General features: G+C 42.3%; 1 protein-coding gene across 2 annotated transcripts in view; it reads right to left on the bottom strand.

The window, feature by feature from the left end:
- The window catches only part of STK26 (serine/threonine kinase 26), a 106,951-nt gene that overhangs the window by 27,807 nt on the left and 63,802 nt on the right, over positions 1-15,342 (bottom strand). For both annotated transcript variants that reach the window (XM_033946043.1, XM_033946042.1), the window contains one exon: positions 6,718-6,774. In XM_033946043.1, the coding sequence (XP_033801934.1) occupies positions 6,718-6,774 (57 nt within the window). The remainder of the gene's footprint in view (positions 1-6,717; positions 6,775-15,342) is intronic.

Consider the following 15,342-nt stretch of genomic DNA (forward strand, 5'->3'; position numbering starts at 1 on the left):
ACGTAAGTGCAAAAAGTGTATTTTTAATGACATGCAACAGCCAAGTTTCTGATATGAGCCAAAGAGATTCTGAACTTCTTCCTTGTATGAAGGAGACTTATGGTTGCCCAGAAAGATTTCCAATAACCACTTGAATGCCTCCCAAGCTTCAAGCTCAGCTGCTGAAATTGATTGCTTAAAACCTTCATCCTGAATAACAGACTTGATCTGTGGGCCTACAAATATCCCTTCCTTCAGTTTTGCAGTGCTGATTTTTGGAAATTTCTTAACAAGATATTGAAAACCTGGCGAGTTTGCTTTACCCAGGACCTTTACCAGGTTCTTCAACAATCCCAGCTTGATAAGAAGAGGTGGAAGAAATATTTTATGAGGATCTGCCAATGGCAAAAATTTCACACTACTTGTCCCTGGGTTATAGGTATCCCTCAGCTGCCAGACACGCTTGACATAATGTTCAGCTGTAGATCTGCTATCCCACAAGCAAAAGAAACAGCAATATTTAGTGAATCCTTCTTGCATTCCCATTAGCATGCCAATAGCCTTCAGATCACCACAGATGTTCCATTGGTGTGTTTTGTAACTGATTGCTTCTAGTAAATTCTTCATATTCTCATAAGAGTCTTTTAGATAAGCAGAATGGGCAATTGGTATACTTGATTTGGAATTTCTGTTGTGCAGTAACACTGCCTTCAAGATTCTCTGTGAAGAATCAATGGAGAGACGCCATTCATCTGGACAATTCACTTGGGACAAACTGTTCAAGAGCCTGTTGATGTCATGACAAAAGCGCAATGAGTCATTTACAGTGAAGAATGTTATGATTCCTTTTTCTGTAATGAGTTATATTAGCATCTTTTGCAAGCAAATGCATTTGCTTAAGCCTTGAAGCAAGAAGTTCTTCTTTTTCTTTTGAAATATTTAGATCACAAATAAGATTACTGAACTCAGCTTGTGTAAAGGGTCTCTGGTTCTGAATCTTCATCATTCACATACATCAGGGGTGTCCAATGTCGGTCCTCGAGGGACGCAGTCCAGTCGGATTTTCAGGATTTCCACAATGAATATACATGAGGTCTATTTGCATGCACTGCTTTCATTGTATGCTAATAGATCTCATGCATATTCATTGGGGAAATCCTGAAAACCCGACTGGATTGCGGCCCTCGAGGACCGACATTGGACACCCCTGACATACATAGTAACATAGTAGATGACGGGTCCATCCAGTCTGCTCAACCTGATTCAATCTAAAAACTTCTTGGGATTTTGGTTGTTTTTTTTTCTTCTTAGCTATTTCTGGACAAGAATCCAAAGCTCTGCCCAGTACTGTTCTTAGGTTCCAACTACTGAAGTCTCCATAAAAGCTCACTCCAGTCCATCTACACCAGGGGTCTCAAAGTCGCTCCTTGAGGGCCGCAATCCAGTCGGGTTTTCAGGATTTCCCCAATGAATATGCATGAGATCTATCTGCATGCACTGCTTTCAATGCATATTCATTGGGGAAATCCTGAAAACCCGACTGGATTGCGGCCCTCAAGGTGGGACTTTGAGATCCCTGATCTACACCATCCTAACCATTTAAGCCCTCCCCAGCCCATCCACCAAACGGCCATATACAGATACAGACCATGCAAGTCTGCCCAGTACTGATCTTAGTTCTTCAATATTTACTATTATTTTCTGATTCTAGATCCTCTGTGTTCATTCCATGCTTTTTTTAACTCCATCACCGTTTTTATCTCCACCACCTCTCTCAGGAGTGCATTCAAGGCATCCACCACCCTCTCTGTAAAGAATTTCCTTACATTGCTCTTGAGTCTACCACATCTCAACCTCAAATTATGTCCTCTGGTTTTACCATTTTCCTTTCTCTGGAAAAGATTTTGTTCTACATTAATACCTTTCAAGTATTTGAATGTCTGAATCATATCTTCCCTGTCCCTCCTTTCCCTAGGGCTTCTAGTCTCTCCTCATACGTCTTTTGGCACAAACCTATCATTTTTGTCACCCTCCTCTGGACCACTTCAAGTCTTTTTGTGTCCTTCGCCAGATATGGGGTCCAAAACTTAACACAATACTCCAAGTGGGACCTCACCAACGACCTGTACATGGACATCAACACCTTTATTCTTCTACTGGTTACCCCTCTCTTTATACAGCCCAGCATCCTTTTGGCAGCAACCACCGCCTTGTCGCACTGTTTTTTCACCTTTAGATTTTTGGATACTATCACCCCAACGTCCCTCTCCCCATCCGTGCATATCAGCCTCTCAACTCCCAGCATATACGGCTCCTTCCGATTATTAATCCCCAAATGCATTTCTTTGCATTGAATTTTAGTTGCCAGATATTAGACCATTCCTCTAACTTTTGTAGATCCTTTTTCATGTTTCTGACTCCCTCCTCAGTGTCTACTCTATTACAAATCTTGGTATCATCAGCAAAAAAGGCAAACCTTTCCTTCTAACCCTTCAGCAATGTCCAACATGAAGCAAGTCCATCTTGTGGAGGTACAGGGACAGGCAGTGAGTCATCATGAGTAACAGGCCTAATAGCAGAATCCAGAGTAGGATATATAATTTTGTACTTAATTTTAGCTGAGAATCCACTTGTGTTCACAAGGCAAAAGTTGCAATCTTTAATATGGTCTCGTGGTTCCCTCCATATCATTGGGAATGCAAATAATATCGCTGCCTTTCGTTGACTGAGCCAGTCACGAAGTCCGTTGGAACAACAGGTACAGATGATATGTGGAGCCCAAGACATCCTGGTCACCCAGTGGATAGCCAAAGTACAATTTGTATACCTTCTTCAAATCTATGGTAATAGGGTGATGTTGTGCTTTCGTCGTGAATGAACCAGTCCTAACAGAAACTATCTTTCTCTAGATGAAGCTCTTAGACAACAATGATTTCTCGACCTCCTCTTACCACCCCCTCCCCCCACATTTCAAGGCCCCCTTTTATTCCGTCCTTCTGATCCCCTTTCAACCCCTCTCTGAATGGCGCCTAGAGCCTGAATAGGTATGTGCGACACACAAATAGATTAGATAACATAAGAACATAAGAACTGCCATCTCCGGATCAGACCTTCGGTCCATCAAATCCGGCAATCTGCACACGCGGAGGCCCAGCCAGGTGTACACCTGGCGTAATTTTAGTCACCCATATCCCTCTATGCCTCTCGTAAGGAGATGTGCATCTAGTTTGCTTTTAAATCCTAGAACGGTGGATTCCGCAATAACCTCCTCTGAGAAAGCATTCCAGGTGTCCACCATTCGTTGCATGAAGCAGAACTTCCTGATATTTGTCCTGGACTTGTCCCCCCTTAAAGACTGATATTAATCACTATAAATAATGTCTGTAGCATAAAAAAAACAAAGACAACTGTTGTTAACCCTCCTTATACATTTATCCTATAAGCGCATGATATATTGCCCAATTAACGTCTATAATTATATAAAATGAGCCTCATCACAAAAATGTGACGTGCTAGTGAAAAACTAAACACAGATTTGAAATCAGCATGAAAAATACATTACATTGTATTTCTATTCCGCCAATACCTTGCGGTTCAATGCGGATTACATAAAAGTTTACAGGAATAGCATAAGAGATGTCATAAGAGTTACATATGAAATTACCAAAGAGTTGTCGAGATCTTAAGGTGATAAGTGATTGGGTAATAAGAATTATCAGAGAGTTGTCTAGATCTTAAGGTGGTAAGTGTTGGGTAAATAGAGGCATTTAGCATTAGTTGGGGGCGTATTAGAGTATATAAAGGGTATAGAGTGGGTATTGGGTAGGAACTGGTCATGTTAGATAGGTTTTAAGTATTTTTTGAAAAGTAGGGTCTTAGTAACTTTCTTGAAGGTTTTGTAGTCTGTGGTCAATGACAACGGACTGGTGATTTGTCTGTCCAGTTTCGCTGCTTTGGTGGCTATTAGGTTGCCATATAATTTTCCTCGTTTAACCTTTTTGGTTGGTGGGTGTGTGAATAGTGAGTGGGTTCTTCTGCGCCTGGTTGAGGTGGATTGGGTTAGTCAGTTATTCCAGTAGGTTGGGCTTTCTCCGTTAATAGCTCTGAAAAGTAGGCAGTAGAATTTGAAGTGTACTCTAGCTTGTATTGGGAGCCAGTGAGAGTCATGGTATGCTTCTGTGATGTGGTCGTATTTTTTTAAATGAGTAGATGAGTCTTAGGGCTGTATTTTGTATAGTTTGTAATTGTTTATCATGGTCGCTGTACATGAGAGGTATAGTATGTTGCAGTAGTCTATTAGTCCAAGGATGAGGGATTGTACCAACAGTAGGAATTGTTTCCTGTCGACGAATTTTTGGATTTGTCTTAGATTTCTCATGGTCACAAATTATGCTTTTATTACTTTGTTGATTTGTGGTTGCATGGTACAGCCTCTGTCAATAAATAAGTACTCCCAGAAGTTTTAGTGAGGGTTGAATAGGGTATGAAATCAAGTTTATTACTAGATTTGTTAAGGTAGGAGTTTTATTGTTTTCTAGGAGGATGAAGTTTATTTTGTCAAGGTTAAGTTTTAATTTGTGCTCTGTCATCCATGTTGCTACTGTTTCGAGTGTTCTGTGTATTGTGCTTGTCATGGTGGATTCTGAGTGGTCGAAGGGGAGGAGAATAGTGATGTCATCTGCATAGCTGTATGAGGTTATGCCATGTTTGTCCAGGTAGAAGCTGAGGGAGGCTATGTATATTAACGAGCGACCTCAAATCTTTTTGAAAAGAAATCAAAACCTTGCTATTCAAAAAAATCTATCCAGACGTCCTAACTCTAACCCTGGTTTACACTCTGGGTATTCCCCCCTCCTAACCTCTCCTCATCTCCAGTTATTCTTTCTCTTCAAAGCCTCAAGCATGTCTATCGCTTCCCAAATTGTATATTTACTGGAATTGCACTATCTCCTATTTGTACAGCTCCCCAAACTGTAAATCTACTGGAATAGCACAGTCATCTTTACTGCATCCTAAACCCTAAATTGTAATTCTCCAATCTTCTTGTAATCCTCCTGGAAATGTCCAGCTGTTTCTTTTGTAATCCGCCCAGAACTGCAAGGTACGGGCGGAATAGAAGTCATTAATGTAATGTAATGTATATATTGAATAGTGTAGGTGATATGGATGATTCCTGGGGAACTCTGCAGGGGTTGAACCATGGTTCAGATTTTTCGTGTTTTGTTTCAACCCTGTAGGTTCTGGATTGGAGGAAGCCTTTGAACTATGAAAGTACCTTGCCTGAGATTCCTATGGAGTCTAGCATTTGTAAGAGAATGTCGTGATCAACCAGGTCGAATGCTGCAGAGAGGTCTAATTGAATGAGCAGGATTTTCTTGCCTGTACAGAGGTATTGTACAGTGTCCATTAGTGTTCCTAGTAGGGTCTCCATGCTGTAGTTGGCTCTGAAGCCTGACTGTGTAGGGTGGAGTAAATTGTGTTTATCTAGGTATGAGGTTAAGGTTTTGTCTATGAGGCCTTCCATCAGTTTGACATATAGTGGGATTGAGGCTATGGGTCTGTAATTGGATGGTTGGTCCGTTGTTCCTTTGGGGTCTTTTAATATCGGAATTATGATGATTTCGCAGAGTTCTTGTGGGAAATGACCTTCTAATAATAAAGATTGTTTCCATTGTAAAAGCAGGGAACAGAATAATGTACTTGAGGTTTTCAGTAGGTATGGGGGGCAATGGTTAAGGTCACCCTGATGAAAATGATGGTTGACCTGTGATTATGTTCTCACAGCCTGGTGAGTGTAATTGAAACCAGCAGCTTCAGACCAGTAGCTATATCACAGCACTTCCTATCCCACCTATTTCTCCTGCTCAATCTTCTTCTGGTCTCGAGCAGTTTGGAGAACTAGCAGCTTTCAAGCTTAAAACAAAGAGTATGGAATTGCTGTGGATCTGATACAATAAGCCTGGTTGTGATAGGTACTGAGACAGAACTCAGGTACAGATGAATGCAAGTCGAGCAATGAAAAAAGAAAAACAGAACTTTGATCATATGAAAACAAAATGGGCATAAAAAATATACTGTCTGTCATTGATTTTAGTATTTATATACCACTTATAGACTTTTTTCCCTGTCTGTCCTGGTGGGCTCACACTCTATCTAATGACCTAGGGCAATGGGGGGATTAAGTGACTTGCCCGGGTCACAAGGAGTTTTATGGCATTAACATGCTTTCATAATGAAGATGCATCTTCAGGGCTATGAGTCCAGGAGACTGCTGGTAGGATTACAATTATTGATGACTGAATCATTAGGAATAGATAGTTGAGTGGCTTGCAGTCACGAGTATCATTTTGTAGTCCGGCTACCTAGTGCCAAGAAAATGGACCTCATACATTACCTAGATAGGACTCTAGAGAGCTATAGGGAGTTGGCAACCATAGCACATGCAAAAGCCAGTTACTGGCACCATCTAAAAGGAGATAGAACAGCTTTTAAACTAGATCAAAGGGATACATACATCCCATCCATACACATGGTTAGGAAGAAATGGCAGGTTTCAGCTGCTTGTGAGAATTCTCTCATTGAATAGTTTCCCACATCAAGCTGAGCAACAGGATCCTTAGAAATGCAAGAATATTCAATAACACTCTTGGTGGCAATGTTGCAGGACTAGGATTACTGCTTTTATATACTATCTCTACTTGTTGGCAAGAAAATCAAAATACAATATACTGTACTTACAAGATCTAGAGCTGATCCACCTCCTAAATATTCCATTATTATCCATAACTTTGTACCCTGAAAAATAATAACAAATGGTCAGCTGTAAAACAATATGTATCGTGTATAACAATGCTAAAATACTAAACCATCCTGTTTGCGGAGGGTCTCACAGATGCATACTCAGGTGTTAAAAACAGAACAGGTCCTAAATAGACTGCACTTTAAAAAAAAAAAAAAAAAAAACCTGGCATGCAGAAAGGGTCTTAAACTGAGACACCATTCCTTGTAATAACTATCAGCCAAGAGAAGGACAGTATGTAGCACTAGACTGACAATCCGTGGCATTTTTTTTCTATTCTATTACAACATGAGCAATAATCTAGAACTGTAAATACTGTATTTTGTCTTGGCAGCTGTATCAGCAAGATAGCATATAAGAATTTTGAGCATGTGGGTAATTTTACTATTATTACATGGGGGGGAGGGGATGGGACTCGTTATATCGCCTTTCTGTGGCAAATGGTTTACATATTTTTATTTAAACAAACATTTTTAATCTGCGTTTATCCAAAGTGGCTCACAAATTTCCACACGTAAAAAACATTTTAAAAGAAGATATATCAATTAGAGGAAAATACAAAGTCACAGTATTTTTTTGTACCTTGGGCAATGGAGGGTTAAGTGATTTGCCAAGAGACACAAGGAACTTCAGTGGGAATTAAATCCAGTTCCCCAGGCCACAGCACTAACCATTAAAATACTCCTGCACATAGACACCTCTCTCTTTCTCTCTTTTTAAAAAAAAATACAACAGAGCTCCAAGGCAGTTTGTTTTTGAACTGGTTGAATATTTGTGATCCGAATTTATATTTTATTTCTTCTTTGCAGTAGTCTTAAGTTTTTCTTCTTGATATCAATATAAACAGGATACAGTCGACTCCACTTAAGTGCATGGCCTCTGGACCGGACCACCACGTGCGCTTAAATGGAGTGGGCGCTTAATCGGAGTACCATATTTTTAGTATCCAGTTCCAGCAAATGCTCCTGATGTTGTTCAAGGCCCTCCTCTGTCTCAGCCACCCTATGACCCAACTCCGCAATCTCACCTCTCAGGTCTGTTGCCAGGGTCGACAGTTCTGTGCGAACAGATTTAATATCGGTATGAATGTCCTGGAGCACCAACTTTAATTCTGCCAAAGAGTCCACCGCCGAGGGCCTCCCCGCCTCCCCAGCTGTTACCGAGAGTACCTCTATCGGCCCTGCTGCACTTTCTTCTTCCGCAGCTGCCATTTTGAGCACACCCCCGCCATTCGGGTGAAAAGAGTAATCCTGCAAGGTTCTCTTCGGCTGCCCCACCATCAACAAAGAAAATGTGCCGCTCGCCACTTGCTGGGTCCGAGGCCAGTATTTTGGGGGCAAAACGCATAATGAAAGCGCCGGGAAAATGCTTTTTGAGCGTCGGGGCTTGCGGAGCACCCACCTCAGCCGACCATTCACGTCGGTGACGTCACTTCCTCCCCGGAGTACCATATTTTAGTCATAAAAAAATCACAGTATGCTGTAGTCAAATGCAATAAAACTTTTATTCAGCAAAAAAAAAACATAAGTCAAACAATTCTACACGGTTCAGTTTTAGAATCAGCACTGTTCCGTCTAATGCAATACACTGTAAACATTTTTTTAAACCAACATTCTACTGAAATGATCAATCATTGTTTTCTGTACGCAGATTGCACGATTCAGGCTGTGTATCTGACTACTGATGCTGTAAAACTGGCCATAGTTGCGACATCCATTTATCTCCAGATAACAACGCAGTGTGTGTAGGGACTTCAGCGCATCTGAGAAGGAAACAATATCTGCAGATGTTTCATTAATCATGTTGACCGCAGCAGTATCCCCATCATCAGACTCTTGGTTGTCTGCAGTGTCCTTTATGACTGTACAGATGATATGGGCACATCATTGTCAACGGCGACATACAGCTCAAACTTCTGTGGCGAGTGTCCAACTGGGAGTTCAATGGATGAAGTGTCAGCTTCAGTTGTCTCATCAGATGAGTGAATGAAGCTCACCCGGTGATAGCAATTTGAAATCGTTGATGAAACTCGACTCCACGCCTCCCGTACCATGTGAAGAGAGTTGAGCACCGTCATTTTTCTTGCGAGCTTAGCAGCTCAGGGGGCTGGATTCCATGCTTGCATCAATCACTGCCATCACATATCTTAGGACGAGTGACCTATAATGACATTTGAAGTTGGCAATTATCCCCTGGTCCATCGGTTGGATCAAAGAGGTCGTGTTTGGTGGCAGAAACACAAGTTTGATGTTGGTTAGTCGTACATCATTGCTGTGTGCTGCAGTTATCACACAGCATTACAATGTGCCTCCTACGCCTTCTCATCAGATTGTCAAGCTTCTGCAACCATTTAATCCAATGTCGCTGTCGTCCATGCATTTTTGTTACTTTCATATTCAACAGGCAGGTGTTTAATGTTTGTGAAGCACCGAGGATTTCGATTCGTCTCAATCACCAGTGGCTCAAGCTCTTCACTATCATCCATATTGCAACTGAGCAGCAATGTCAATCGTTTCTTTGGCACCTTGAAGCCAACAGTTTTGCTGCGTTTGAAAGCCAATGTTCCATTAGGGATGGCACGCCAGTACAGGCCCATCTCATCGGCATTGAAAACATCACATGGTTCATATCCACCAATGATTGATGGTAACACTTCCATGACCCATCTTTCTGCACCAAACTCATCAGCATCTTGAGCTTAAGTTTTATGCCACCTCTCTAGCCATCCATTTGTTGCTTTGTAGTCTTCTACGTCCAGTTCTTCGGATAGCTGTACTGCTTTCTCCATCAGCAGAGGTCCACTGATTGGCAGTTGACGACTTCTAGCTTCAGCAACGCCTGTTCAACATCTCCAGCCTTCACAATTCTTTTCATTTTCCTGGTAGGATTGCTGTTTTCAATATGGCTTACTTTTTTTTGTGAATCCGAGAAATTTGGCTAGGATGAACTCTGTAATGTTTTGCAATAGAGACCTGACTCTTCCATTGGTTAAGTCTCTTTAAGACATCGACACGTTCAGCTAAAGAAAATGACTATTGTCCAGCATGGTAGACATAGTTCAGGCAGAAACAATGACTTTTGACCAGCCAAAGACAAAGGTTTTTCTCCAAGAGACGCCATGGTGCAGTTTTGAAAGTTCGAATACCTGGCCAAGCCTAGACTGCTGATCTGAAACACTTGGCTCATCAACATGAGAACGTGATTGCTTTTAACCGGAGTGAACGTAACGTGAATGCATAAAGGTGGGACCTATAACATCAGTGTGCATAAGTGGATTGTGTGCTTATCAGAATTGCAATTATCCATTAGCTTTAATTTAAAAAAAAACAAACAAAAAATACAAACACTAAATGGGACCATGGTGGTAGGCTGCGGATAACCGAAGCGTGCGCTTAACCGACGTGCACTTAGGTGGAGTCGACTGTAATTGTTTTACTCCCTCCATAAATTCTGAAAAACTATTGTTAAAAATAAACTTACTGCATTTCAATAGCCACTATGCTTAAAAATTTAAATAGAATATCCCAGTCAAGACAGTGTTTCCATTTATGTCAGCTGTTCACCTCCATGAAGATTTTCAAATGCAAGCTTAAATGTTTTCTCATTTCTTACAATGTGGTTATCTATATAAGGTGGTACGAGAGGCTTATAAACAAGCACTAAAGTGATTTACTTTTTTTTCCTTATCTAAATGTATCTTAGCAGATTCTAGGAACCTGTATCCTTCAAACAACAGAGGTAGTTTAATTGTAAAAAAACAAAAAAGTATCTTTATTGAGCACACAGGTCATATCCCAACACATACCACAGAGGTAAACCACCACCATGGCTCAATCAAGAAATTGAACAATGTGTGTTTCGTTTTTTAAAGCTAAAACAAATGACAGAAGATTTGTCTGCATTTCTCCTGTTGCAGGTCTCAGATCATGACTTTTTGCATCATTTAATATACTCAGTTATCATCCACCAGTGTTGCTAGTAAGCTCAGTTATTCACCAGTGTTGCTAGTAAGTCATGGTGACAGTCTACATAAGCAATAAAGTTCCCTATCTGCTAACATGATTTGTGATGTGATACCAAGCCTCTTTTCTTGGATTATTTTTAATTTGAAGTTTTGTGTGTGTGTGTTTTTTAAGTGGTTTCAGCAATACATGCAAAGGATGTACACGTTTTTATACCCATACATACATCCCACCACCAAACCACCACGTTTTTTTGTCAAAGAGTCACCATAATACAGCAATTTGACAAACAGTTTGCATCAGGGTAGTTACAATTCATCAGCATGAGGTCCAACTGTTGTAAGAAATAGATTTACACTAACCGCATGCAAGGAAGAAAGTTGCAGCTAAGTGCTCCTTTTTTTTTTTTTTTTTTAGAAAACAGAAAGTTTTATGGGCTTATGAAATGTAGATTTACACAAGGTTTCTACTTATAGCTGGATTCAAGGCACTGATAGGGAGTGCAGAGGGTTCCCTTCAGTGTTCCCGCTAAGGTGCGCTGGCCTGCGCGCGCGCACAAAATATTACATCGCAGCGCAAAGTTTCTCTTCACAGCGCACACACGCGTCGCAAAGGTAAGGGGAGGTAAGGTAAGGGGACGCATTGGGGGGATTGCACTTCCCCACAATTGCCATGCTTCGGTTCCTCTTCTTCCTTCCTTCCTCCCCCCCCCCGCGGGACCCTGCGGCACCATCAACTCTTACTCCCTCTAATGTCGGCCCTGCAGCTCCAGACTTCCTCGCACCTTCTCCCCTCCCCCTTTGGATCGCTATTATTTTAAATGTTATAGCCGCGGAGCTGTATCCATCAGTGGAGATGTCTAACCTCGGCCTGCCCCGGAACTCTTACTGCAACAGTGACTTCCTGTTCCTGCCTAGACGGGCGGCTGCTGCAGTAAGAGTTCCGGGGCAGGCCGAGGTTAGACATCTCCACTGATGGATACAGCTCCGCGGCTATAACATTTAAAATAATAGCGATCCAAAGGGGGAGGGGAGAAGGTGCGAGGAAGTCTGGAGCTGCAGGGCCGACATTAGAGGGAGTAAGAGTTGATGGTGCCGCAGGGTCCCGCGGGGGGGGGGGGGAGGAAGGAAGGAAGAAGAGGAACCGAAGCATGGCAATTGTGGGGAAGTGCAGAGCTGCAGGGAAGAGTGTTGGGGTACCCAGCTGGAGGGAGAAGGAAGATGAGGGAGGGAATTAAAGGAGATGCCAGGGCTTGGAGCATAGGAGGAAGGTATGCCAGTCTAAGGGAAAAGGAAGGGGGAGATGTGAGAGCATGGAGGGGGAACGAAAGATGGAAGAAAAGGAAAGGAGAGAGATGCCAGAGAATCAGGGAAGGGGAGATACCAGACTATGAGGAGAGGTGTGGGAGAGGGAAGGCGAGGAGAGAGATGCCAGACCAATGGGGTGAAAGGAGAGATGGAAGGGGGAGGCATACAGTTTCTGGAAGGGGCATAGAAGGAGAGAAGATGCCATATAGGGGAAGAGAGACGGCAGACAGTGAATGGAAGGAAGAGAGTTACAAGAAGATGAGGAAAGGAGAAACCACAGAAGACAAAGGTAGAAAAAAATTTCTATTTATTTATTGCTTTAGGAGACATGTGTCACTGTTTCTGTGAAGCATTGTATGCAGAGTCCAGCTTCTTGCTGGTTCAATTTAACCTTTGTCTATGTATTTTTATTTTATCCCCCCTTTTACAAAACTGTGAAGCGTTTTTAGCACCAGCCTTGGTGGTAGCAGCTCTGATGCTCAGAATTTTATGAGCATCAGAGCTGTTACCTCCGTAGCTAAAATCCACACTACAGTTTTGTAAAAGAGGGAGGGGTTAGTTTGTGATTACATATTCCTTACTAGGCGAAGGTGTTTTCTGTGTTCTGTGTGTTCGAAAGACATGGTTTTCTGTTAGGATTGACGGTGTAGGATTGATCTGTGCTGGTCTGGCTTGTTTAGTTTTACAATGGGTGTATTGATGTACTGCTCACTGCAATATGTAAGATGCTGCCTTTTCCTAGGTACTCATGTGTGACGTGTGGTTTGTTACTAAAAATCATGTTTTTCTTACAGATGGGGGGGGGTGCCAAAAAATGATGGGCCCCGGATGTTACATATGCTAGGTACGCCACTGTATGTAAAGATACCAGAAAGCTGGCGTAGCAAAAACTTCTAAGTTTTGAGTATTTAACCCTCCCACAATCTCACGGGCACTCGTTTCAAGTTTATTGAGATTTTGATTTAAACGCAATATCAAATATTTTCAATGCGTATAACAAAAATAAATTTGGGGAAATAAATAAAACCATTTGAACCAGTGTTCCCGCTAAGCTGCGCTGGCGTGCGCTGGCGCACAAAATATTACATCGCAGCGCACACGTTTCTCGTCACAGCGCACGATCGGAAGAGGCATACGGCAGATGGCAGGGCGGCGAGAGGAGAATCGGGCGAGTTGGCTCATAACTTGCTGGCGCCCGATATTTTTGGCTCACGGTGAAAAAAGTTTGCTCACAACACCCGCCCGCTTAGAGGGAACACTGGTTCCCTTATATATGTATCAACCAATACAGTCAAATCTCGGTTTGTGAGTAACACGGTTTGCGAGTGTTTTGCAAGACAAGCAAACTAACTCGCAAACCGAGCTTTCACTCAATATGCGAACATGTCACCCCACCCCTCCCCAGGAACCGGCTTCTTTCCCCCCGCGGCCCATTCCCAATCCCTTACCTCCATCGGACACTGGCACGCATCAACCCACAGGACATATGCGTTCCGGTGCAGAGAGCCTGCTGCTGATAAGAACATAAGAATTGCCGCTGCTGGGTCAGACCAGTGGTCCATCGTGCCCAGCAGTCCGCTCATGCGGCAGCTCCAAGGTCAAAGGCCAGTGCTCTAAATGAGTCCAGCCTCACCTGCGTACGTTAAAGTTTAGCAGGAACTTATCCAACTTTGTCTTGAATCCCTGGAGAGGGTTATCCCCTATTACAGACTCTGGAAGAGCCTTCCAGTTTTCTACCATTCTCTGGGTGAAAAAGAACTTCCTTATGTTTGTACAGAATCTATCCCCTTTTAACTTTAGAGAGTGCTCTCTCGCTCTCTCTGCCTTGGAGAGGGTGAACAACCTGTCTTTACTAAGTCTATTCCCTTCATTATCTTGAATGTCTCGATCATGTCCCCTCTCAGTCTCCTCTTTTCAAGGGAGAAGAGGCCCAGTTTCTCCAATCTCTCACTGTACATCAAATCCTCCAGCTCCTTAACCATTTTAGTCGCTCTTCTCTGGACCCTTCAAGTAATACCATGCTCAAGGTCTTCTGGCTCCCACTCTCTCCAAGATTCTCATATTATTTAGAAAGACATGGGGGAAGCCACTGCTTGCCCTGTATTGGTAGCATGGAATATTGCTACATCTTGGGTTTTGGCCAGGTACTAGCGACATGGATTGGCCACCGTGAGAATGGGCTACTGAGCTTGATGACCATTGGTCTGACCCAGTAAGGCTATTCTTATGTTCTTAGTAATACCTGAAAATCAGACCTGCTAAGTTTTTATAAAGTGAATTTAGTGTGGTTTGAACAGTGGGTCGCCAATCTTACTTCTCCCATGAATTTTTCTTGTTATCTTGAGCAAGTAACTTCATCCTCCATCGCCTTAGATAAAAACTTAAGCTCTCATTTACCAACACATGCTCTTGAATTAACATGCGTTCATTAAATGCATAATATGTAAATAGGCCCAAGTGAGAATAATGGGACAGGCATTTAACACACATTGGTAAATGAAGCCCTTAGAAGATGCTAAATCATCCTGGGGCAGTGAGACAGCTACTATGACAAAGTATGAGTAATTCACACCTTGGGCTTTGGTTTGGAAAGGCACATAATATAAAAATCTACTTATTAAACCTAGCTATTCAACAGTATTTTGCAATTCCAAATAGAGGCAGAAGGAAAGATTCGATTCTTGCCTTGCTAATCTTCTTTCTTGTAAACTGGAATGGTAATCTTGACCAGCAGATAAAACACTCATTAGCTGCGAGGGTTGTAGAAAGCCCACCATTTTGTTTTCATGCTCCACCTCCCATCACTCTGGGATGAGCTTCACCCCTTTAGTCGGTACCAAAGCTTCTAGCGAGTCTTAGAGTACAAACCACACAAGTCTGTTCTGCTCCAAATACAAACATTAAACAGTTCTTCTAAACCATTACCAATCAAAACAAAGTGGAAACAAAAAGGGGCCACCTACCTGTATGCCACTTGCATAAATAGTTCTTATAGCTCAGTATTTAAAATAAGCTTCTTATAATTCCTATTCATTCCTGACACTATCGGGCAAGAGATAGAAACATGACATCTGGCTAGGCAGGCATGTCTGAAACAGAAAGCAAGCTAGCATAATTCTGACAGGGCAGGCTTCAAGACTACCATTCCTGATTACAAGAAACATTAGCAAGATAAGAACCTAATCTTTCCTTCTTGTGCAACAGGACTGGTAAGTCTTGACCAGTGGGATATATCAGAGCAGTCCCAGGTTCCTAGAGTGGGACAGATAAGTCTGCTGCCTACACGGAGAACCAA

Source organism: Geotrypetes seraphini, chromosome 5 (genome assembly GCF_902459505.1).
Source record: "Geotrypetes seraphini chromosome 5, aGeoSer1.1, whole genome shotgun sequence".
Lineage (NCBI taxonomy): Eukaryota > Metazoa > Chordata > Amphibia > Gymnophiona > Dermophiidae > Geotrypetes > Geotrypetes seraphini.